This window comes from Copadichromis virginalis, linkage group LG11, assembly GCF_057382275.1.
Source record: "Copadichromis virginalis isolate Kocher_CV1m ecotype Utaka linkage group LG11, C_Virginalis_male_GT1.1, whole genome shotgun sequence".
NCBI classification, from domain to species: Eukaryota; Metazoa; Chordata; class Actinopteri; order Cichliformes; family Cichlidae; genus Copadichromis; species Copadichromis virginalis.
Window position 1 is genome coordinate 32708735 of NC_140628.1, and position 24064 is coordinate 32732798.

At 39.8% G+C, this 24064-nt stretch overlaps 2 protein-coding genes across 2 annotated transcripts in view; one reads left to right on the top strand and one right to left on the bottom strand.

Annotated features, from left to right (window-relative positions):
- Window positions 1-121: 121 nt before the first annotated feature.
- Window positions 122-7376, top strand: eaf1 (ELL associated factor 1). The gene is made up of 6 exons (XM_085472088.1): window positions 122-482; window positions 854-948; window positions 2061-2197; window positions 2327-2499; window positions 2741-2962; window positions 3133-7376. The coding sequence occupies exons 1-6, from the start codon at window positions 380-382 to the stop codon at window positions 3180-3182; spliced, it is 780 nt and encodes a 259-aa protein (XP_085328214.1). The 5' UTR covers window positions 122-379; the 3' UTR covers window positions 3183-7376.
- Window positions 6353-24064, bottom strand: part of bmper (BMP binding endothelial regulator) — a 34321-nt gene continuing 16609 nt past the window's right edge. Inside the window, exons 4-17 of the mRNA XM_085472086.1 lie at window positions 23906-24005; window positions 20752-20834; window positions 20057-20147; window positions 18930-19012; window positions 17665-17764; window positions 17198-17307; window positions 16975-17109; window positions 16411-16515; window positions 12065-12110; window positions 11168-11337; window positions 10258-10459; window positions 9458-9800; window positions 9154-9284; window positions 6353-8759 (exon numbers count right to left, since the gene is read on the bottom strand). Coding sequence (XP_085328212.1) covers window positions 8578-8759; window positions 9154-9284; window positions 9458-9800; window positions 10258-10459; window positions 11168-11337; window positions 12065-12110; window positions 16411-16515; window positions 16975-17109; window positions 17198-17307; window positions 17665-17764; window positions 18930-19012; window positions 20057-20147; window positions 20752-20834; window positions 23906-24005 — 1881 coding nt within the window. The 3' untranslated portion in view covers window positions 6353-8577. The remainder of the gene's footprint in view (window positions 8760-9153; window positions 9285-9457; window positions 9801-10257; window positions 10460-11167; window positions 11338-12064; window positions 12111-16410; window positions 16516-16974; window positions 17110-17197; window positions 17308-17664; window positions 17765-18929; window positions 19013-20056; window positions 20148-20751; window positions 20835-23905; window positions 24006-24064) is intronic.

Consider the following 24064-nt stretch of genomic DNA (forward strand, 5'->3'; position numbering starts at 1 on the left):
TTTACTACTTAATTCCGTTTCTCATCGAGTGGCGCGTTTTCTATAATTACTCGTTACTGACTAAATTAAAGCACTGAAAACATTTTCATAGGTTATTATGTAGTGAAATGCGTTGTTTGTTTGTTTTGAAAAATCTTTTGCTTTAATGAAAACAGGTGACGTTGCTAACACAGCCCACTTTCGGCGATATTTGAGAGCCGGACCAAAAGCGGAAAAGGCGTGGCCACGTGATGTTTTGCTAACTGTTAGCCACAGCAAGCTAACTTTGTGTTGTAGTTGGCATCTTATTTTGATCCTGCTCAACTTGCCAGATTGCTCTCGGCTCTTCGTGGGATTTGACCTAAATGCGAGTTTTAGTAACCATTAAACCAACGGAGCCATGAACGGGAGCACGAATCCGCTGCTGGACAAAGAGGAGCATGTTTTGAAGCTCGGAGAAAGCTTTGAGAAGAGGCCAAAGTCTTCCTTTCACACCATCAGATGTAAGTGTGACAGACTGCGCGATGTGTTAAATAAAACTTTGGCACCATACAAAGCGCACTGTTAGATTACTGTTGTGTCAGACTCTCTTTCTCACATGGACGGAGAGGCTGTGTCTTACACAGTCTGTGTATGGGTAATTATATGGAGAAAACAATATAAGTAAGTATTTGTTGCAAATGGTGTGGCAGCAATATACACTGAATTTTATCGTTTTACTCCCCATTCTCAGGTTTTAAATCTGGGTTCGTCGGCTCATAATTTTTCAATATTTGTTTAAGAGACTTAATAAAATGTCCATGTATTTGGAATTACCTACATACAATGTCTCCTAAAGCACCTGATTAAATTATCTGTTGCATCTCCTTTTCAGATGACTTCAAACCAGCATCGATTGACACAAGCTGTGAGGGAGAGCTTCAAGTTGGGAAAGGAGATGAAGTTACCATAACACTACCTCATATTCCAGTAAGACTGCATGATGTGCACTTCTTTCTGTAAATTAAGCAAATAATAAAACAATTTCCATTCTTCTAGCATCAAATTCATCGCTCTTAAATACTGACTGAATTGGTACTTCCAGGAAGTGTGGCACTTGCATGTTAGATGAATATCTGTTCACATTCTGTACTGTGCAAAACTTTATAAATGCCTTTTCATTTCCTTTTGCTTCCAAGCTATGAGACTTTCTTGTAGTTTTTTTTTAAGTTGGTTTAAGCAATACTTTTCCAGGCTTCGTCAAGGTCTTTTTGATTGTTCTTTTGCTTGTTTTTTTATTTTTTTAAACACTGGCTGCATTTTTTGCTCCTTTCAGTCCAGTCCTTGTATCTGACCATTTCCAGAGGCAATTTGTTTCTAGCATTGCTAGTATTTTATGCCAGTCAATTTATAACAGCCTGGCATAAAATACCATAACATTTGCACCAATCAGGTGATTCCCAAATAGCTATTAGGTGTATACTTGGCATATCTCAGCATGGTTTGCAGGGAGTCCTTAGACAAATTGGTTGAAAAGTGAACATTTAGAAGATAAAAGAATAAGTGGTAGGCCTAATAAAACCCCAAAAAACTACAATCTACATCAGATGAGTTGTGGAATGACCTGGACCTCAACGTTATTGAAGCAGTGTGAGATTATTTTGACAGAACAAAACAAAAGGCAGCCAACATCCAAAAACAGCTTTGAATGTCCTTCAGGAAGCATGGAGAACTATTCCTGGAGGCCACTTGAAGAAATTACAAGAAAGCTTACTTAAGAGAGTTCCGGCTGTGTTGAGGAATAACAGTGGTCATACCAAATACTGATTTTTTTTTTCAAGCTTGTTTGATTGTACAAAGTCTGTTTTTACCTTAGATACTACATTTGTATTTATGTTTGCACATATAGAAATCCAGTATCGAGGGTAAAAACAGACTTTGTACAATCAAAGCAATTCAAACTGAAGTCAGCGAGTCAGTCACACCAGGAATAAGCACTGTATAATGATACCTTCTTCCACTGTTTTAATGTAATAGGGTCTGGCAAAATTAGCCAAGACTGTCCATATTTAGTTCTTGCATTTTCTTTTTTTTTCTTTCAGGGCTCTACCCCTCCCATGACAGTATTCAAAGGAAACAAGCGGCCATACCAGAAGGACTGTGTGCTCATCATTAACCACGACACTGGGGAGTTTGTACTGGAGAAACTGAGCAGCAGCATCCAGGTCAAGAAAACTAGGTGAGATATCAGTGGAGATATCAGTGATTACAAAATTAAGGTTATTGAAGTGGGAAGTTCAGGCTGGCTTCTATGTTACTCTTAAATAAATCCAGGTGAAATCACATCTGTTGTGTGTGTGTTTTACAGGGCAGAAGGCAGCAGTAAGATCCAGGCCCGGATTGAGCAGCAGTCGCTTCGGTCCAGCCAGCCCACCTCTCAGTTTAGGGCCCCCACTAAACCCGGGGCTGGGATCAAAACCTCTCCTTCCCCATCTAAGGACAACCCCTCCCCAGAGCCTCAGCTCGATGACATCAAGAGAGGTAAGGAAGGTGATACACGGCCATAGCTCATAATAGAAGAGATGGTTTTCCTGACATAACTATAGTTTATGATTAACATCACAAATAACATATTCTATATTAAACATATGCTACGTGACACACTTAAGTATCACATAGTTCTAAATAAATGTAAGGACATTACAGTTTGTTATAAACAATTTTTCAGTAAATGCTGAATGTCTTTGTGTTAACTGTAGCGATTCTCTGCTGTTCTTAACAGAGCTGCGAGCAGAGGTGGAGGTGATAGAGCAGATGAGCAGCAGCGGCAGCAGCAGCTCCTCCGACTCGGGCAGCGCCTCAGGGAGCGGCGATGACAGCAGCAGCAGCGACGGAGAGCTCGAGACCCCCCGACCCCTCAGCCAGACGTCACCCAGCCGCCACCCCATGGCCAACGGAGGACCTGACCGGCAGCAGGGGAACAACCAGCTCATGAACACACTCCGTGAGTACCTTTGGGTTATACTTAGACTTGGTCAGGTCAAGAGATGGAATTTATACATGCGTGCATTCGTTTTCTGTGCTGCTGCTAATCTTGCTCATTCACTGCCAGTGACTCTGTGCTACCACACTGCATTTTTGGTATTATGGTCATTTATCTTCTGCTCCCCACAGGAAATGACCTTCAGCTCAGCGAGTCAGGCAGTGACAGCGATGACGACTGAGCTCTGCTGGTCAGTCTCTCTGTCCACACTCCTCCTCCTTTCTGCCTGGTTGACTTGTTTCTTTGCTGTGATAGCTGACCCCAGCTGTGTAGGTTGGTTTGACTACATATATTTTTTTTAATTTGCTTTAGTATATCCTGAAAGCTGGCCAGCCTGGAACTTAAGAGTGTATTTTTTATTAGATGTATATCTTGTTTTGTATAGCGAAACTGGAGACAAAGAAAAAAATTCTTCAGAGGTTTGGAAGATTATATATTAGAGTGCACATACATATTTTCTGTACTTAGAGCAGCTAGTTTTATTTACTTGTATCATTAATATTTTTTTTTCTTTCAGTTTTGTCTATGGTTTGGCAAGCAAGATTTTCTGTAGCTGTGCGATCATCGCTGTAATATTTGTTTTTTGTTTTCATTTTGCTAAGAGTACAAAAATAGCAGAATTGCACAGATGATCTGCAAATAGCAACAAAGCAAAGAAAACAAATGCCGCAGGTATTTTGTCATCCACTAAGTTTTTGAGGTCATTGTGGAACATGATGCAGAATCAGTATCAGTTGCTGATGCTAACTTTAGTTTGCTGTTTGCTGGTCATTTTTCAAGTAGCAACACTACACTCACTAGATGTCACCTTCTAGCAGGTTGAGATTGTGGTTTGCTTATCTACGCTCATGGAAAATTAACAGGGCAACATGCTGCATGTTGTTTTAAAGCTCCAATTAGTTTGTTTTATGTCCACAAGGGGGCAGAAAAGAGTCAACAACGAGCAGAAACTCAGATTGCTGGTATGAATAACATGTAAGTAAGCTATAGAATGTAAGTCTAGTGTTGTAGCTCCCTTTTGAATTCAACTGCCACCCCCCCCCAAAAATGTCAAACTAATTAGCTGCTCAACTTTCCTCACCAGCTGCGTTTTACTTCCACTGTCTACTCTGTGGTGCCAGACACACAAGCTTTTATTTTTCTAAGCTTATTTATATGAAACAGTAGTTACAAACGCACGTGTTTGCTTTTTTTCCTGATGGTCAGAGGAAAATGCAGACTTTAATCCTCCAGTCGGTCTGTGAGGCCATAACTGACAAGTTAATCATATTTGAAAGGAGACGGGTGCATCAGGGTTGGCTTCTACAAAATTTCTGTCAAGATTAAAATACTTAAATAAAATCAAAGAACCAAATTAAAGGGGGAAACTAATTTGCCCCAGAAGCATGCAATGTGTTAATCATCACTTTCAAGTTTGTTGTATCAGCTATGTATCATTTGCAAACAGAGAACATTTTATTTTTTTGCTCCAGTATTTTCATATAAAACCTATACCATTGTACCATTCCACGCCTTAAAGCATGCTAGCTTGGAAAAAATAAGTGAATGTGTCTTTTTCTGAAAATGCCAAAGAGTTGAAATGCCCCTCGTCATGTGCAAGATGTACAGGAATGTTCACAGTGTAACGCCTTTTCCATGCATTTATTGCAGCTCTGAAATGTTTCCAGGCATCGCCTGCAGTGGTTGTATGTGACAATGAAAATCTCTCAGTCGGTCAAACCACAAGTTAAACAGACTTTAACTGGTCAGATCCCTGTTGCACTGTGGTTGTGTGTGCATAGAGCTGGTAATATTAATTTTCTATCATGCTTCCTGCACCCTCTGAACAGGTGCCACCCATTGTATAAACTAAACATAGTGTTTCCAGTAGTTAGAACACAAACAGATCTCTTACTGTGTCCTAAATGTGTGAAAATCACTTAACGACACCAGTGTGTAATTGTACTTTTCATTTTTTTCTGTAGTTTATGTGTAATTGTGATTTGTATCAGTGATTTTCTTCCAATTTCTGCTAGAGACTGTGAAGATCCTGTTTGTGATTATGAATGCAGTATAACAAGCCACAGTGTAGAGAAAACCGAGGAGTTTTATTACAGAATGATTAGACTTAAAGGTCACAGTATTTGTTGTTAAAGAAATTTTGACGAATGCAAAATTTTAGGATGAAACGCCAGATGATTGTCATTTTTGAAACTGGTAACAAGTTTTGGGTCATATTTAAAGGAAATTTCCATCAAAATAATTAAATAGTTACTCTACTCTAAGATTAACATTAGATGTACTTTATTATAATTAGTGTTAAATTTGAGATTGTAAGGGTCTATTTTAATCAATACAGCTGTCTGCAGAGACCCGCTTTATGTGACCCAAAGCGTCTTTTTAGGTCTATTTTCTTCTGTTTAATGCTTGCAACTAGGGCTGCCACGATTAGTCGACTAGTCACGATTACGTCGACTATCAAAATCGTCGACGACTGATTTAATAGTCGACGCGTCATTTGAAGCTTTGTAAGATCCCAAAAGCAGGAATAAGTAGCAGGATTTAAGAGTGTAATAACGGACTGAAACAGAAGATGGCAGCACTGCATGTACAAGGATGCCAGCTGCCGTTAAACCCCGAAGAAGAAGAAACTGTGTCCCAGAATTCATAGCGCGGCCCAGCGCAGTTGTCAACAATGGCGGCAGCTAGTTAGTTTTAATATTACTCTTATTATTCTTTCTGGGTCACAAAATAAACGTTTAACATATTTTCAGGCGAGAATGTAGCTGTGTAAACCTCAAATATCTGCTCAGTTTACCACATATTTTCAAAAGCGCTCCGACGTTTTCGGAGGCGTCTGTTACCCACTAGCTCGATAGCTAGCCGGGGGCCATGAGAGCACCGGACTCCCGGCAGATCGTTTTCAAACCCACCGCCCTACTCAGGTTAAACATATACAAGTCACTTAGATAACTTAAAAATGTTATTGTTTGGCTTTTTTCAGTATTTTATTTGTTCCTGAGTAAATCGGCTGAGTTTATTAAACTCCACCGAAACAATCTGCACATTTAATTAGAATTCAATTAACTATCATCTTGTCTTTATTTTTAGTTAGCACAGACCTTAAACAGTTAAAGCTGTAAGCTAATGATAGTTATATAAGAGCAGATGCTGCTGGTGCAATAAGCTGTACTTTTACGTTCAATGGATGATGATCTGATTAGTCGACTAATCGCAAAAATAATCGGTGACTAGTCGACTATCAAAATAATCGTTTGTGGCAGCCCTACTTGCAACCACAGTAATGTGTGTGGCCCATATACCATACTGTGGTTCAGGACCGAGGCTTTGACATGCTACTTTTTCAAAACCTTTTTGTGTGACTGCATTCATTTGCAGAGGAAGAAACAAGTGTATTCAAATAATCCAGTACGCATCACTCTGTACAGACGGCTTAAAACTGAACTTTCATTTACTTAAAAACCACATTTAATATAAGGAACAATTACAGGGATTTTCTGAATCCCATGTACACGCATACAGATGCTGTTAAGCCTCTTCTCAGGACTGTGTGGGAGTGGATGGACCATGCTCCATCGACTCCAGCCACCACACTCACATTTTGCACCTTTTAATGTTGAACAAACTTTGAAACAGCTGACCTCATGTAATTCCCAGCATAGCACTATCCCATATACAACCTCAGCAGTACAAGGCTTGCAAACTGAAAACATCAACAAGGAGTAGAAAACGCGTGTAACTGGCATCCCAGTACGTGCATCATTTATTCAAAAAGATGTGTCAGCTACCAAAAGAGAGTAAATTTGCTCTAGTTTTCTGCTATCCTGTACTCCTGAAATGAGAGATTTTACGAGTGGATGTGCAGCATCAACATTTTGATGTTTGACATTGACTCATAGCTACGTTCATTTTATGGGCAGTGTTCTAAACTGAAGCTAGTCTTTTCTTTTTAACTCACATAACAAAGCAGACATGATTGTGAGTTATAAGACTGTCATACTGTGCAGTACTAGAAAGAGTTACAGTAGCAGGTGAAATGTAAGTATTTCTTCTTGAACAGGGGGGAAAATTCACTATCTTCCATGTGTCAGTGTTTTGTTTCTCCACCTGGGCCAGACTGCAGTCATTTTTTTTTCTGCTTTTGAACATTGCTTGAAGTGAAAGAGGGTGGCGAATTGTCAAAGCGAGTGAAACCACTGAAACAGGTGGACACACGTCTAATCCCCTAAAACCTGTACAACCCTGGAGACTCAGTTTGCTGTTGAATGAACTCTAATGTATTTGGTGCTTTTAGTCCTTATGTTTTATTTTAGAGATGTGTTCATGTGAAATATGTTTGTATAAATTTGAAGTGTATTAAAGCTGTGCAAATGTATTTAAAATAGTTTTACATCTTTTTTTCTTTCAAGATTTGTGTCTTTTATCTTTAGTGGAGATAAATCTAAGGAGCCACAGATAAACATGAAATCAGCTTTACTTCATTTTTTTTTTAAACACTGGCTTCTTTTGGGAATTGAACTAGCAGCCGTAATCTCGATTTTTCTCCAGCACTACATAGAGGAAGGACGACAGTCAAAAATGAACTTCGAGAAAAGATTATATTGCTGGTCTTAAATAATTATCGTCAAGTGAAACATATGCTTTCACGAACACCTTCAGTTTACTAACCACTACAACCTGTACACTGAGCATAATACAATACAGTACTTAATCCCTGCGATGGTGCAACAGCTGAGTCACATTTGGGCATTTCTCTTCAAACAGTAACAAAAAATACACAACAAATATATAAATAGCTTTTGTTTCCCTTTAAATCATTTATAACACAATTATATTCATGATTCTGGCTCTTGCTACAACATTTCATTTGACTGATATATAAATTAACATCAACAACAAATAATAGCAATAATATTAATAATTAGAACAATAATTATATAAAAGCTTGTCTGTCTTTCATATAAATCTGGCTAGCTTACAGTATGAAATGATGGAATAGAGATGATAAGTTCAGTTTTGATATGATGAATCCGAGTTTCTCTTTGACTTTGAATCTCACTATTCCAAATGCAGATGCTCTGTTGGTCACTTTAATGTGTTTGCGAGAGAAACTCAGTCGCCATGTTGGCTCTAAGAGGAGTCCGCTGGCCCCAGACTGTTCCCTGAGGGTCCATGGCAACATGCCGTAGTTCCTGTAATTCGTGAGTTGTAAAATCTCCAAATGCCACTTAAGTTGTCGCTTGAGATTTTAGTTTTTATTCTCCAAAACTGTAATTGGTGGCGACTGGTGTAGTAACAGTGTGACAAAGAGGCGAGAGGAAGTCAGAAATCGAACGCTCCGTGATCAGATGATCATCTGAGTTTCCCTTCAGTCCGTCACCATTGTTTGGATCGCTGGCATCTAAGTCACGACAGCGTACTTCCTTGTGAAGTTATGGACCCTGAGTACCTTGTTGCATCTTAGCTGTCAACTTGAGACCCTTTAGTGTCTTCCCAAACTCTGCTTTGCTAGTTTGGACCCTTAGTTTTAGTTCAGATGACCCTCCCTTCAGTCCCCTTCCCCCAGCTCATAGGGGTCACCGTCCAGGGCATGCTGTGGGTTTGATGCACCGTCCCTGGAACATCACCAGGTTGGCGGGGCAGTGGCAGCCGGCCACGCACGGCTTACGGCACGGTCCGATCTCATTCCAGTTGTCACAGGTTTTGGTGCAGCCTGGACCACAGGTGTCGTACACTGCATCGTGTTTACACTGGGTGGCTGATGAGAGGAAGAAAAGGTAGAAAGAGGGGAAAAAGTTAGGACTTGATTATGTCAATGTGAGCAGATTCTCAGCAGCTTCTCATTGGAATTAGCTGTTTCTCATGCACTCATACCAAACCCAATGCATACTGTTCATTTTATCAAGGTTGAACGATAATATCATGCAAAAGAGGGAATTTAAGCATACATAAGGTAAATCCTTTTCTACTTCTCTAAAAGGGAGTACTATGAACTGGAATGGCAGCTGCAGTAAGTGTCAGGTTTGCTCAGAAGTGAGCAGAATTTTCTTTAAACAAAAAACAAAAAGCCAAATCTGGTGTCATTAAGACTGGCTCTAATAGTCAAGAGCACCTCTCAGAATGCGCTGCGATTTATGAGTGTTGCCACTCACCCATACAAGCAGCTTCGGGTTTCCAAAGTACGGGCACACCTTCCCTCTCACAGGCTCTGCTGTAGGCGATGAAGGTCTCGCAGTAACAGTTTTTATGGACTGGACACTCACACATGTCCGTCACACACGACCTAAAGAGGGCAGAATTTGGTTTTGTTTAAGATTAAGTTCCCGTAATGAAAAAAGATTTTACCGAAAGCCTCATACAAGTATGGTTATGGTAGGACAGAGAAATGGATACGTGTGACAAGCTACAGTGTTTGGCACTTTAACAATTAAGTTGTCACTTGAGATTTCTCCTCACCTGTAAAAAGACCCGAAGTCCACCAAACTGTGGCACTTACTAAAAAGCCACGATTTTATCTTCTGGCACTCCCGGTGAGCCCTGAACTTGACTTTAACGCTGCCGGGGCACAGGAATGAAGTCGGCCTGCGAGGCGGGTGATGTTTGGTGCAAACCTCATTTCCCTCGACCCTCCATGACTCTGCGAACTCGTCCACGTCAAACTTGAACTGCCCGTCACCGCCTATGGTATCGTCACGCTTGTGGCCATTGTAGTTGCCGCAAAGGCCGCAGAGGCGCCCACGCAGATGAGGAGCAGCTACAACCTCCACAAAACTGTCACCATCCCATGTGATCTCCAGACCTGCAGAAAAAGGTGGAGGTTAGAAACAAAATCTTTATTATTTGTAACCATCTCTTGTAAAAGAATGATTTCAAATTATCAACTAATTTTTCAGATATGTGGTTTTCATCTGCAAAGTTTGTGCTGTTATTCTTAAAGCTGCTTTAATTTTGGACAAAAAATTCATAATAACCTTTCTGCATATTTTATTTGGGTGGCATGAGAGGGCAGAAGACTCCTGCGCTTCTGCTGATGCTTAACAGAAGGCCACACACAGGTACAGTCAGACCAAATCAGGTGAAAGGTCCACACAGAATGTTAAATAGACGATCATACATGGAAAACCAGGCTCCACTCACTGAGCCATGCCATATTTTATCAAGAACTCTCCAATGATTAATTCACCTTCAGCTGAGACCACAAATAGAGGTCAATATTTGCTGATTTAAAAACTTGGATCAGAAAGACGTATACTGACCTGCAATGGTGGTGAGTTTGAGCAGGTATCCATCCAGGTCTACATGCACCCCAGGACCATGGTAGGGCAGGGCGATGCGAGTACCATTCTTCCGTACCGTTAAGTGCTGGTGCAGGCTGAGGATCAAACTACCCAGCTTCACCTCGACAGACTGAGTCCAGGAGAAGGAGCGAGTCCTCCGGGCGTGATTCTTCACCAACACCTGAAATCAAAGTAATGAGATTAAAAGCCAATAAAACAGGACAACTCAGGATCTATTGAGGTCTCAGAGGTCCTGATGTCTTTATAAAATTTCAGCTGCTTTTGGTTTCTAATGTGTGAAAAAAGTCAGCAGAGAGGTCAGCAGAGATGAGCAGTTTCCCAATTTTTTTCATCCCATTCTGAGTACACATTTTATCAAATCCTAGTGTATTCTAAATTCCATCAATAACATACTATAATACAGCTTAACCCGGCCTAACTTTCAGGTATTTCACTCCTTTTGAAAATTATATTTGACCAGTGATGGTGAAAGAAAACCATCAAGTTCCATCATTGTACTGTAACATTTTGACTGTATTTATTTTTTTTGTTGTAAGTTGGTAAGATAAATGAATAATTGAATAATAGGACATCCAGCATGCACATCAATATAACAAATATAAAATAAAGATTAATACGCTCTGTAATAAGGCCTGCGGCCTGAAAAGTACAGCATGCTTATGATATAAGATGGGGAAATATGGTTTGTTTTCCTCCAGCATTACCATGAAATTGCACACTACTTAAAATTACCAACCCAATATCTAAATTTACTTACAATATAATTATTTATTTGTTTCCTGTATATACACTCAAATTCCATTTAATTACAGAGGAAGTATGCCCTCAGTTGTGGGCTATATTATGAAGTGATACCCTTCCATTTTACCGTGAAGCTCGAGTCTGGGCTGTTGAGGTTGATGTTATTCCCAGGCCCTCCAGAGGGAATGCTACCACAATCACGAGTCAGAACATACTGACAAGTTCCCTGAAAGTTAAAGGTCCTGCCGTCAAAGGTGTTGTAGTGAGGGTCGCCAAAGACTGTACACACGCCTGGCTCTGAAGTAGGACAAAGAAAAAGAAAGCTCTTGATATGTTTAACCAAAAAAATAGAAAGAAGTCAAAGAAAGCAAATGCCTTTTTTAACCTCAGTGACCTAAAACATGAACTTTGGAACAGCAGTAGGTCCCTGGACAGCAAGAGGCAACCCAAAGTTAAGCACTTTATAAAAAAGGATACATGTTGAAATCTGACAGCTAACAGCGGAAAAATTATTTACGATAAATGCTGAAATATGTGGCACTAATGTGACTCACTGTGGTAATACATCTGCCTGACCAGCTAAATCTAAACTCTATATTATACACAAGTGGGGTTTATGGAGTATTTGTAGTCCTGAAATAGAACATTTTGGGGGATTTTTTTGCTGCAGTTTGAAGCCAAAAGCTAAAGTAAAACGACCCAAAGGGTAAACCACAGTCTGGACTGAAGTTCACGGGGAATACTCAAGTGAACTGCAGAGGCCAGGATGAGATTTTATTTTTTATTGCTCATAAAAAGAACAATTCATAGGTTCTGACGTATAATTAGCTTTCTAAACATTCAGTATCAATAACTCTGATTCTTATGCAGCCACAAACAAAATATATATATATAAATATATTTGAGATATTTTAAGACTTTGATGGGCTCAAATTAAAGGGCTTCCCTAGATATATAGATTAGAAGACACTGCAGTGAGAATCCCACAAATCACTGTGTGGAGGGTGGAGAAGGACTTACTCACTTTCAGTGCAAACTGGGCAGCAGCCAGTTCTGTTCAGGATTTTATTCTGCAAGAGAAAAGACACAGAAACACTGGATTAGATAACTGACAGAGGAATTAAGGGAAGATGACAAGAAGCCTGAATGTGGCAAGGAAACTTGTTTTGACAGAATGTGGAGCAGTGTCACGAGCAAAGCATAGACACATGGAATAAAAACCTAAAAGAAAATTACAATAAGAAAAAACTGTTATGCTTCTGACTAGCTTTGCAGTTTACAAATTTCAACCGAACTGTACACGAATCAGAATGTCCAGGAAAAAAGTTTCTCTTTTGATAAATATTTCTAAAAACCATTAACTTTTTTGCCCTTGTTAAACTTTCTTCTACTGATCACAGATCACTAAGTCAGATTATTCCTAGTTTTCTGTATTTGGGAGAAAAAGAAGATCAGAGTTTTGTAAATGCAAGAAAACTAACAAAGTAGGCCTAAAGTAAAAATAAATAAAAACAGTAAAATAAAACAGAATCTGAATCAGAATACTTTATTAATCTCGAAGGAAATTGTAGGTTACAGCAGGCAGGATGCTAATGGCGCACGCGCAAAGGAACCTTCTGACCAAACTTTACATAAACATCACATTGGGAAGAAAAATAGTAGTTGGAGTTGATTCCTGATGGACCCCTGTTATTGAACGTAGGTCTGCCACATAAAATACAGTATTATAATGTATGACTTAGAATATGATGACTATTACTAATAATCTCTCATAATATTTTAACTTGTTCTTTTTCCTCTAATTTAAAGTCTTGTTTCCACACAGTTGAGAACCAAGTACTGGTGGTCAAACGATATATATTTCCCATTTTTGTTGGTAGAGATTATCAACAGTTCTAATTTTGTGCTGTCATTCAAGCAGAGGTAACAGAAGTTACATGAAAGATGGCGATACAGGAAAAGTTCACGTTTTGACAAGTTCACAGCAACACCAGGAAGGTTTCAGAGACACACATACTCCAACTTCAACTGCTGAACTTTGTCTGTGTAACAGGACCCTCTGTGTGTGTGTGTGTGTGTGTGTGTGTGTGTGTGTGTGTGTGTGTGTGTGTGTGTGTGTGTGTGTGTGTGTGTGTCCGCTGTATGTTTCAACTTCCATCAAAAGTGCAGATCAGAGGGCTCTTTCACACACCTAGTTTTTTTGCCTCAGGGAAGCCCTTTTTTTCACACGCACGCACGCACGCACACACATGTAATTCTATCTTTGTGAGGACCTTCGCTGATACAATGCCTTCCTTGCCCCTTAAAACTACCTTAACCAGCCTAACTAAATGTTTTAACCCCAGCCCCTACCCCTGTTAACCACCCTTTGAGTCTAGACTAACCAAATACCCTCCCTTTTGAAAAATGACTCCTCTCCCAAGGTCTAAAACTGGAACCAGTCCTCACAAATAGACATATAAACGTATACGCAGTCTTTTCCCCCTGTCTTCCAGACATACACACACACACACACACACACACACACACACACACACACACACACACACACACACACACACACACACACCACTCATCTGTCATCTCATAAAGAAGTTCTCTGTACCCTCAATGCAGACTCCAGAGTCCTAACCTCGGCACAAAGGGCACTCTCTCTCTTTGAAGAGGGCTGCCTTTTGACAGACTGATGACACAAACAAGGACACGCACACACACACTCATTCAGGCACACACAGTGTCAGAGATTGGTTTTCAGGGGCCTAAATATAGGGAACCTCTTCTTTGCTGTCACTCAAATGCCACACAGACAAAAGGCTGTTCGGAGACACACTGTCTCCAAATGGGACCCACACGCTCTGCCGACCTGCTGCTGACCGCAGGATGATGGCATGGGAAAGAGTATGCGTGAGGTATGTGTGTGTGTTTTGAAGGTAATGTGGACTGTAATGACCTCTGTGAGAGTGATAAGCCACACTAGATTACATTTACTAATATCTTTTCATATCAAGAATAGTGCAAATGTCAGATTTTTCATTGTTATTAAACTGTGGGACAGATTGTTTAAAACACCTGCCTACAAATCAAACCTGACTTTGTATTTTCATAAGAGAAACATTTTCATAAGAGAAACATTGCAACAATTTTATTGCAATCAGAATTTAATAAATTCACAAATTATGCTTAATATCAACATATTTTTACAAGAAATTATGTTTACTTTATGTAAAGAGCAGAAAAGTCAACCCAGGGGGTTAGCGGTAACCTCTCCACTGGTCCTGAAGTGTCCGATTTCACTCACTGATATCAACCTCACAATGCAGCACACACGTGTTATCCGATATCGTGCTATATATTCCCCACTGAAAATCTGTTTACATCCTTTTGCATTCCTTTACATACAACTACATGCATCTGGGTAACTTTTTCCTGTGTCACTTCTTTCATGTTGTTTTTTCTTATACAGCTCTCAAAAAGTGATGTCACATACTGTCTCAATGTTGTGTCAATGCTCTAAAAAGTGCATTAATATGTTAAGAATAGAGACTTTAACTGTATATAAAAGACAGCCACTGTGAAATCACTTACTAGTTAGGAAAGTGCCGGATTTAACCCATTAAAACCGACTGGAGCATCTGTGCTCCCATAGGTTTTAGGTTAAACTTTTACGTCAAACTACCATAACTCTTACACCATTTGTGCAACCACAAAATTTCAGTGGTTTCTGAAAGCAGAAACTGTTATTTTCAGTGATATAAAGGTCATTACAGTAATCCCAAGCAAGGCCCACATTCAGTACTTAGCAAATAACACAGAAAACAGGAAAAAGAAAAAAAAACCCAAAAAAGAACCCCAAAAGATCAAAAGAAAACAGATAAAAAGTTCTGTTTTCTGTTGAGCTCTTTCTCCCCTCACTCTCTCTTCTCTCAACCAACCTTCGTCTTTGCGGGGCAGTACTTGAGAAAATCGCAGAGTCTGTGCTTTCAGGAAGTTTTGGAATTCTTTCAATTGAGCATGAGGTTAAGGAGTTACGGGAGTTACAGATGTTTTTTAAAAAAAAAAACGCTGTAAAACACCTGTCTGACGCCAGCGATGGAAACAGAAATACAATACACATTCATATGGCAGCAACTTGCCAATCTCCCTCTGTGGTTTCCTTTTTTTCTCCTTTTTTGATGAGTATGTCATCAAAACATCTACATTATTTTGCAATCAGTAAGACTAGAAACTTGTGACTGAGACCATAGAGGAATCACAAAAGTGTTTACTAGGATCACAGATCAAGGAAGCAGGAGGGTCATTTTCTTACAAACATTTCAACAATCTGGCTTTTTTTTTTAGCAACCAGAAAAGTCGCCCCCTGCAGGCCACTAAAAAGAATGGCTGCTGCATTCACTGCACTTTTTCAACATTGAAGCTACAGTCCTTAAAAAACTATTTGCCCTCTTCCACATTTAAAGTGACTTATAAAACTGCTTTTTCTCTGGAGACAAAACTGAATGTGGACCACCAACGGCACTGTGCCTGTTCTGACCGCAAACAACAGGTGAGGGCTCGTTGTAACCACTGGAAGCGTGTGAACTTAGACCAACATTGACACCGGCTTTGACTGCGTGACAGCCACCGGCATGCCAGGAATCCACTCCATCACGAAACGCACGACAGATAACCTCAAAGCGACCTCTGCAACAGGTGAACGCACCATAGACCCTTCTCTTGCCAGCAGTTCCCCGAGTTCCCAGCTAATGCCACATTTCAGCTGTGTTACAGTGCACTAATTGAGACCTCTTTATGCAACAGGCTGTGTTACTCTTTGATATACCCTTATAGTTATTTTGCTTATTTCTTGCATATGTCATGTAAAAAAGGGGATACATTTTTACATGACATGTTCAATGTTTTGATTCAAGCTGATACTCTACACCTGCATTTTTAGGTGAACCTGTTGAAATTGAGAGTCGGTTATGGCAGCACTGCCGATAAATCTTGACAGTATTGTCATTTTGAGGCGTTACGCATGTGAAATGAGAATCACGAAGTTAGTCATGGGCTGTAAAGTATGAGTGTGAGACAGGTCAGATGGAGAAAAGGAAAGCAGATAAAGTGGAGTGACAAAGACAGGGTTGTTGTAGGTTAAACCACCAGGGGTATGAGGTATTTTTGTTTGTGCCACCAAATCTCCACCCACCCCATCACCTTTGGATGACTGACTGCTCCCAGCCTTCACTAGAGATTGCAGTGTTTTTTGCAAACATTATAGTCCAAGAAATTAAAAAGACAAATGCACAGTCGAAAAGCAGCTAGGGTAACATAACAGCACATAACACACCGCTATAAATAAATGTAATCCATTGATCAACTGGTGTCACTCACCGAGGGGCAGCTGGTGATTGGTACACACTGTTTGGGCTGACACTCAATGCTGCCTTTAACGCAAGTACAGAGAGTACAGTTAACTGATGACCACATGTCTCCTTCCTGCAAAGGAAAAAAGACACAATAGGGTTAGAACAACATCCATCAAGACGTAAAGGCACTTATCATTCCAACAATACCCAAGAATACAGCTACGTATTATCTATACGTTCATCCTTTGCTGTTGTAGTCTTTCTGATCACTCAGAGTGCTTTAAGCCACTACTTTACCAATTCTTGCACATGGAACTTTAGTCACATTTTAGCTACCATGCATTCACACCTACAGCCTCTATAGAATCACCAATGTATCTAACGTGCATGTCTTCAGAGCTGTGAGAAGTCTGAGTATGCAGAGGAGGGTCACACAGGAAACATGCTCCACACAGAAAGGTCTCAGCCACCAAAAAGATTTTAACAAGGAGGCAACAGAGCTAACCGTTACCATCATCCCACTCCATAATCCACCCATCCATCCATCCATCCATCCATCCATCCATCCATCCATCCATCCTGCTCTTACCCTGTAGATCTTGTTCCGGACTCTGCAGTACTTCACCTCCTCCACCTTTACATAGGACAGACACTCCTCACAGCAGTGGCTGCCTTGGCAAGTTCCCTGCCGCGAGCAGCGTTTCTTGCACACTACAGTGGAATTCTAGAAAGATTATTTGAATTAGGATTTTTTAAATTTACTAACTGACCATTGCTTTGTTTAATGAAGCCTTTGCTATTCAGGCTGATACCTGGCAGGTGCAGGTGGTACAGTTGTCGTGTATAAAGGAGGTGCCATTGTCATAGACCTGACTGTAGAACAGACAGCTTCCCAAAGAGAGATCGAACACCTTCCTCTGACCTGGAGGAAAGACAGAGTCATGTAGAGAAAAATGGGGATTAAAAACGGAATTGATTTGGTTGTATCTAAATAAAATTCTGACTGCTTCAGACATCCATGAGTGCAAAACAAAAAAATTCCCCTGCAAGATATGACTAAAGTTATGAAATTAAAATTAATGGAGGCTGAGGATAAAAAAGATATTTAGGGTTATTAGGAGCAGCATTAACCCCTTCTCTAAGGAGATTACATGTTTCATTGCCTATCTATGCTTCTGGCCACAGCTGTGTAATGTCTGCCACCTCATTTTAACAGGAGTTATGTTTTGTGGTGTTGCCCATCATTATGATCCCCATCATTGAATTTCCCAGTCTTTACCGACACATCTGGGACAACACTGTCCAGGCGGGGTGTGGGTGAGCTGAGAGGGGCAAGAAAGGATGGGACACACCTCCCTCGTGCAGAGAGTTCGGCCTCCCTGAAACAAAAACAGAATAACAGCAGCAGAATTAACCTTTGAATGAAACTTTCCTAGGAAGGTGATTTGTTTAATTTTGTTGTCAATCTTTCAGTCTTTCATGCATCAGCAGAAAAGGGGGTGTGTGGTTGAATGTGTGACTTCATATTACCTTTGCAAACTACGGTACTCACATCTGACTTGTGAAATACGCTTAGATATTTGGTACAAAGCCTTCATCAGTGTAAAGTCTGGATATTTTGGTTCAGTTTTATTAGCACAAGAGCCGAGTTAGTACACAGCTAATGTTTGAACGTAGTTACCCGCAGAATCAATAACTGGTTTTCTGTCCCTGAATTCTTTTCACAGAGGCCAATAACAATTAGACAACAACAACAAATAGATAACTGTCTTTAGCCCCCATAAAATAAGACTTCATACACCGCCATATTTCTCTACTTGATGGCTACAAAAGTACATTTTAAAACCCAGAAAATCCATCCATCTTCTTCCTGCTGTGACAAAACAAATTTCCCACATGTGGGACTAATAAAGGTTATCTTATCTTATCTTATCTTATCTTATCTTATCTTATCTTATCTTATCTTATCTTATCTTATCTTATCTTATCTGTCCAGTTCAGTGTCACAGGTGGTCTGGAGGCTAACCCAGAGTGTGACAGGATATCACAGGACAAAGTAAATTCAGTGTAGTTATATTTATGTTGACAATTGGTTATTCATATTATTTTTTTAATTAAGACAAAACAGAAAATTTAACAGAACGATTAGTAACAGCATGCTGATTTCTATTTGGGAAACACCTCTGTATGTGTGTACATGTGTTAAAAGCTTACAGATTCTCAAACTAGGTGTCAGCACATTAATGCTTTAATGTGTTTATGGACAAACCTGTAGGGTTTGTTTATCTAAGGTGTGTGTGTGTGTGTGTGTGTGTGTGTGTGTGTGTGTGTGTGTGTGTGTGTGTGTGTGTGTGTGTGTGTGTGTGTAAGAGAGAGAGAGAGAGTGAGAGAGAGCAAAGAAGTTATGGGGGAAAAACCAAGGAAAGGGATGTTGTTCCAACCAAAAATTTGTGACTCCCAGGAGAGTCCAACACTAACCAAATGGTGGGACAGAGCCCCTGCTTTGCTCAGAGGGGGGTGTAAGTAGAGGGTATGTGTACTCACAGTGCAGGTACACTTGATGCAAGGTTTCCCTTCTGGACTGAACTCCTGATTCTCTTTATATAGACGACCCTCAAAGATACAACCTGCAGGGAAATACATTATACCAAACAAATTATTTTTTAATCCACTCATGTTCACACAAATCTTTTGCCTCTTCACCTGAAGCTTTTATTACTGCACTTTTAAAGTGATTTAAATATAGACAACAGCCACAGACACAGACCCTTCTACCAGCAGAAGAAATACACATTAAGTCAGAATTCAAAAAACTGCAGTGCAAGTATGTTGACTGTTTGCGCACATTGGCAAGTCCAAAAATGTTACTCCCAATTTCAACATAAGTGGAATTTGTCATATCTCATAAATAAATAAAAACTCTATTATGAAATAAGATAAAAGATCCTGTTTCATCAACTCTAATCTTTTTCTCTCCCATTCTTCAGGTCAAATAAAATGTAGTTCAAAATCACAACAAACTGCATGAGGTTCCTCTTCTTTTTTGACCAGAGAGCTAAGAGAAATTCATAACTATTGTTTAAATTTTCCTCATCAACTACAGGAAGCTTTGGGCTTAATGCTAGTTAATACATTTCCAGAAAGAGAAAGAAAAAGAGACAAAGAGATATGACATAAATGTAGCGCCCCTGGCTTCGACCTTCTGAAATTGCTGAGCACATCCTGAATTTGTTTTACTTTATCTTAACTATTAAGCTTGTTATCAGTTCCTGTTTAATATCTATAAATATTTCATTTCTGGGTTTCCTTTCAGCCAAACGGCCGCCTCTCCCTGAGCCGGGTTCTGCCGGAGGTTTCTTCCTGTTAAACAGGAGTTTTTCCTTTCCACTGTCACCAAAGTGCTTGTTCATAGGGGATCATATGATTGTTGGGTTTATCTCTGTATGTATTATTGTGGGGTCTACCTTACAATATAAAGTGCTTTGAGGTGACTGTTGTTTTGATTTGGTGCTGTATAAATTAAATTGAATTTAACTGAATTAAATTAAACCTTAACTCCACTAATGTGGATATAAAGAAAATGAATAAACAGAATCTATGCATGTACAGTAGAAATAAAACTGAACCCCCAAATGTTTCCAGGCTACACTTGTGTTAAAATTCATACTCACCGGGGCAGGTGGGGCAGCACTTCTTTGGGTGGTTTTTGGGGTTTTTGCAGTGGATGACACACTGAACTTCTGCTTCAGTGATGACACCTTCCTGTCACAACCAAGTGGAAAATATTTTCTTCAGTTTGTGCATCTTTATAAGTAACATGTTAATGTATCTTTAATGCTGCTACTTTAAAGCTTATTGTTCCACCATATTGCCTTCCTTTTCTTGCTATACATATATCTTTCCTCTGCTTCTGCTTCCTCTATTTGATTCTGTTCCTCCTCACTATGTTTTTCCTACTTACCTGAATTCCTTCTGTCCAGTGCTGCCTGTTCCTTTTTTTATCCATACCTCTTTTGAGCAGTTTTCCAGACCTGTTCGTGCTTACTCCACATTTCTTCTTAATCTTTCTGGCTTTTTTCCTTTCTTCCATCCCTCAGTTCTCATACTTGTTTTGTTTTCTTCCATGGCTACTCACTTTCTTTCCTTCAGTGTCTTTGTTTACTTCCCTGCCTTTTCCTTTTCCCAACCCTTTTCCTTTTTTTCCCATCCTTCACTCTTCTAGCATTATGCCTTCTTGCTAACAACATGTCTGTGTGTTTTTCACATCTGATTTGGGATCAGTGCTTTCAACTCGAAGCCCGAGCTTTGCTTCCATTACCTCTCATCTGCTAACAGTGCAGCTTGGTCAGTCAGCGCATATACACACCTGACAACGTCTTGTTATGCAGGGTTTCGTGGAGGTGGTCCAGGATACTGAACTGTTATAGGAGCATCCATCTAACGTACAACCTGGGAGAGAAAAATATAACCTTAACTTGGAAGACAAGGGAGAAGCTGGGGAACAGGAACAATGTCAAGAGCTCAGTTGCTCTAATTGTGTTTCAAGTAGTTTCTAAATTTCAAGGATGTGTAATTTCTAAAATACCTACAACTTCAGACGCATTTCACTTGTAGCTTGTGGCCGAGAAGACGGCTTGGAGAAGCCAAAGTCATTTTATGGCAAATGACCAAACTTTTTTCCAATTTGTTATTTTGACAAAGGGAATTTAAGACTGCCATCCTTCAGATAGTAAAGATAACTTTTTTAATCTCCCAGAACGTTGGTCCCAGTGTAGAAATGCAAACTATCCATGCAAATGATCTACTGGAGGAACATTCACTTTCCTGCCAATGTTTCTGTGAATTCATTTTTTGGGAAACAGAAAGCATACATTTTCAATTTCTGCAAATGCTTTAATTTTTCTGCCATGCAAAGAAAATTTTCTTAATCTGAAAACTTAGATTTTAGATTGGAAAATGAGAAAGCAGTAATCATAATTATGACTACAGCCCTGCAAAATGTTCATAGGTTTATAGCGGTGTCATTTCTAATGTAGAAAAATAAATTGTGTTCTAATCTTGGCCAAAGCTCACGGAAGTGACTAAGAACATCTGGTAGACATGTTTCAATTAGCTTTATATATTGTTTCTTTTCCCTCTCTTTGTTGTTGGTAGCCAAAGTTTCATCTAAGTTTTCATTGTAAGATGCATTAAAATATCAAGGAGGTCAAATATTACAGCTGTGTGAGGTCAAAGTCAAGTCTTCATTTTTGTGACTTAAATCTAATTTAAAGTCTCGAGTCTAAAAATAACCACATCTGATTATATGATGTGAATATTTAAACTCTCTTTCAGTTTAATGTTAAATTCAGTGTGTACACACTGATCTCTTCCTCATATACTTGGATGAGTCGCCCTCTGAGCTGTCAGCAGCTGTCTATTCAACTCTAAATGAATAGCCTATTCATTTCATCCCATTTGCAGAAAGTGGGTTCAGATCAATATAGAACTTTCCATACAATGAAACCTGATCACACCCATTGATCTACTTTCCTCAGTGTAAACTAAACCCTGTGATACTGTAATACTGCAGCAGGAAGATGTACAGTATATATTTTATTAGTACGAGTACAAGAACCCACAGAGACCAATACCCTGGCAAAACACTCAAACTGTTAATATACTGCATAAATATGACGGCTGTCAGAAAGAAGCACTTTTGCATTTGTATACCAATATGTAGAAGAACACTCATGTGAAAAACACAGTCCATGCTGTGACTCAGAAGCTTTGGTCCCTGTGGCTGAAAAAACAAACCTAAAACATTGCCCCTTGACCACTGTGCTCGACAGTTGGTATGAGGTTTTTGTGCTGATATTCTCTTTTCTGGTGTTAGCCAACTGTTGCCCTGTGGATTATGGCTCTCCACTTTGGTCTCATCTGTCCAAAGAACAGTGTTGCAGAAGTCTTGAATTGTACGATAAGATGGTGGGAAGGATTTACTGAACCATCCAGTCCTGGGAAGGCTGTGGCATTGTGTTAACACACACCTGAATGCTCTGAACCAGTAAAGTGATGATGATCAGTTGATCAACTGCATTTGATTATCACTGACTGGCTGCTAGCAGTAAGGGTATCCCCGCTGAAGAGAATGTTTAAAGTCCTGTGGAAACTTTCGATTTTACATGACTGTTTTAGTCAAAACCTGGTGACAGTTGTGTTTGTTTGGTGAGGCTGCCGAGGAAGTTCTGACAGCTATACTCCTAAAAATACGTATTTTTCAATCTCAAGTGCACTTGCTATTACACTGCTGCATATATAAACGCCTTAATTAAAGCCGCTTTATAAAGCTGTTCCCAATAAACTGATGCAGTCAAGCTGTGATTCTCTTTAACTGTCGGCATGATTTCATAAAAGTGAGAAAATGGTGATATGACATCTAGGAATTAGTGTGTTTTAAAAAGCAAAGACACAAAGCAGTCCTAAATTTGGTCACAGTGGCTACAACTTAACCACACAACTAAAACTAACACCGACTGCTGTGGTGACGTGGGGCTTTCCATGTCCGAGTCGAGCATGTTCTGTCTCTCTTAACGAAGTGCCGTGTCGTAAAATGGCGAACCGCAAACAAAAGGGCCCCCTCCCTGCCGAGAGCTGGGAGGTAGGTGTGACAGTTTATGTATTTCCGCAGAGCCACATGAGCTTCATAAGCACAGAAAAAGTAAGGGAAGCCATCGTAGTGCAGACTTTGTTTAAGGGTCCCCTTTTGGGTTTTTATAGAGGTTAAGTGTCTAAGCCAGTACAGTGGGAACTAAAGATTCGGTTCCTTTTATACTTGCTGGATGTTGAAGCTCTACAGCTATGCAAAAATCAGCTACAGTGGCTTACTTTGTCCAATACAGATCTTTTAATTCTAAAGAGGGCAAAAAATACAACAAGTCAGAGCTCACAATTGTAAATGATATATTTATGTAGCTACAGTGTGCAGTTGGAATTTAGGTTTGATGATTGCTTCAGCATTATGTCTCTGTTTTAGCCTGAATGCATGTATCTGTTTGTCTTAAATGTAGTACATAAATGTGCACGGAAAGGGTTTTTGTTAAAATGCCCAGTTTAATTAGGCTGATGTGAAGTGACTAAAACCTTACACAGAGGATGAAGAAGGAAGGTATATAGAGGAGTTCCTGCCTCATAAAAACAACTGTATTTTTGTGGGCTGTAAACCCAGCAGTGAACCCCTTCAGCAGCAGCACAGTCTCCTTGTAGTGCAACTGTGTATATGTGGCTTTTATGTGAGGTAAATAATGAAGCTTTACTCTCACATGCTCTCCTAATATAGGCCTCGCTGTTAGGATACGGTGAGATAAAGTAGTCCCCGAAGGGTCTGTGTGTGCGTGAGATTAGCATCTCTATATTTCCAGTGTCTCCCATTAGTACAGAGGACCTGCAGGCATACATAGCTTTACAATAAATATAAAAAAGCAAAGGCGCACAGGTATTCTCTTATTGTCGCCTGACCTCTGTCCACTTGCTTGTCTTACCTTTACACCTTTCACAGCAAGCTCCAGTCTGTTTCACCACCAGAGCACAGTCCTCTGAGACAAGTGGACATTTCTCCTGTTTACAGTCTGCTTTACCGTCCTGCAAAAGAGACAGAGAGAAGAAAACAACACCCAGGGTTATATTTTTCCAACATTTTT

Bases quoted from the DNA above. Each gene is read 5' to 3' on its own strand.
- eaf1 (XM_085472088.1), top strand. From the start codon at position 380: ATGAACGGGAGCACGAATCCGCTGCTGGACAAAGAGGAGCATGTTTTG. The intron at 483-853 runs GTAAGTGTGACA...TCTCCTTTTCAG, and splicing joins TTCCTTTCACACCATCAGAT to ATGACTTCAAACCAGCATCG. The intron at 2,963-3,132 runs GTGAGTACCTTT...TGCTCCCCACAG, and splicing joins CCAGCTCATGAACACACTCC to GAAATGACCTTCAGCTCAGC.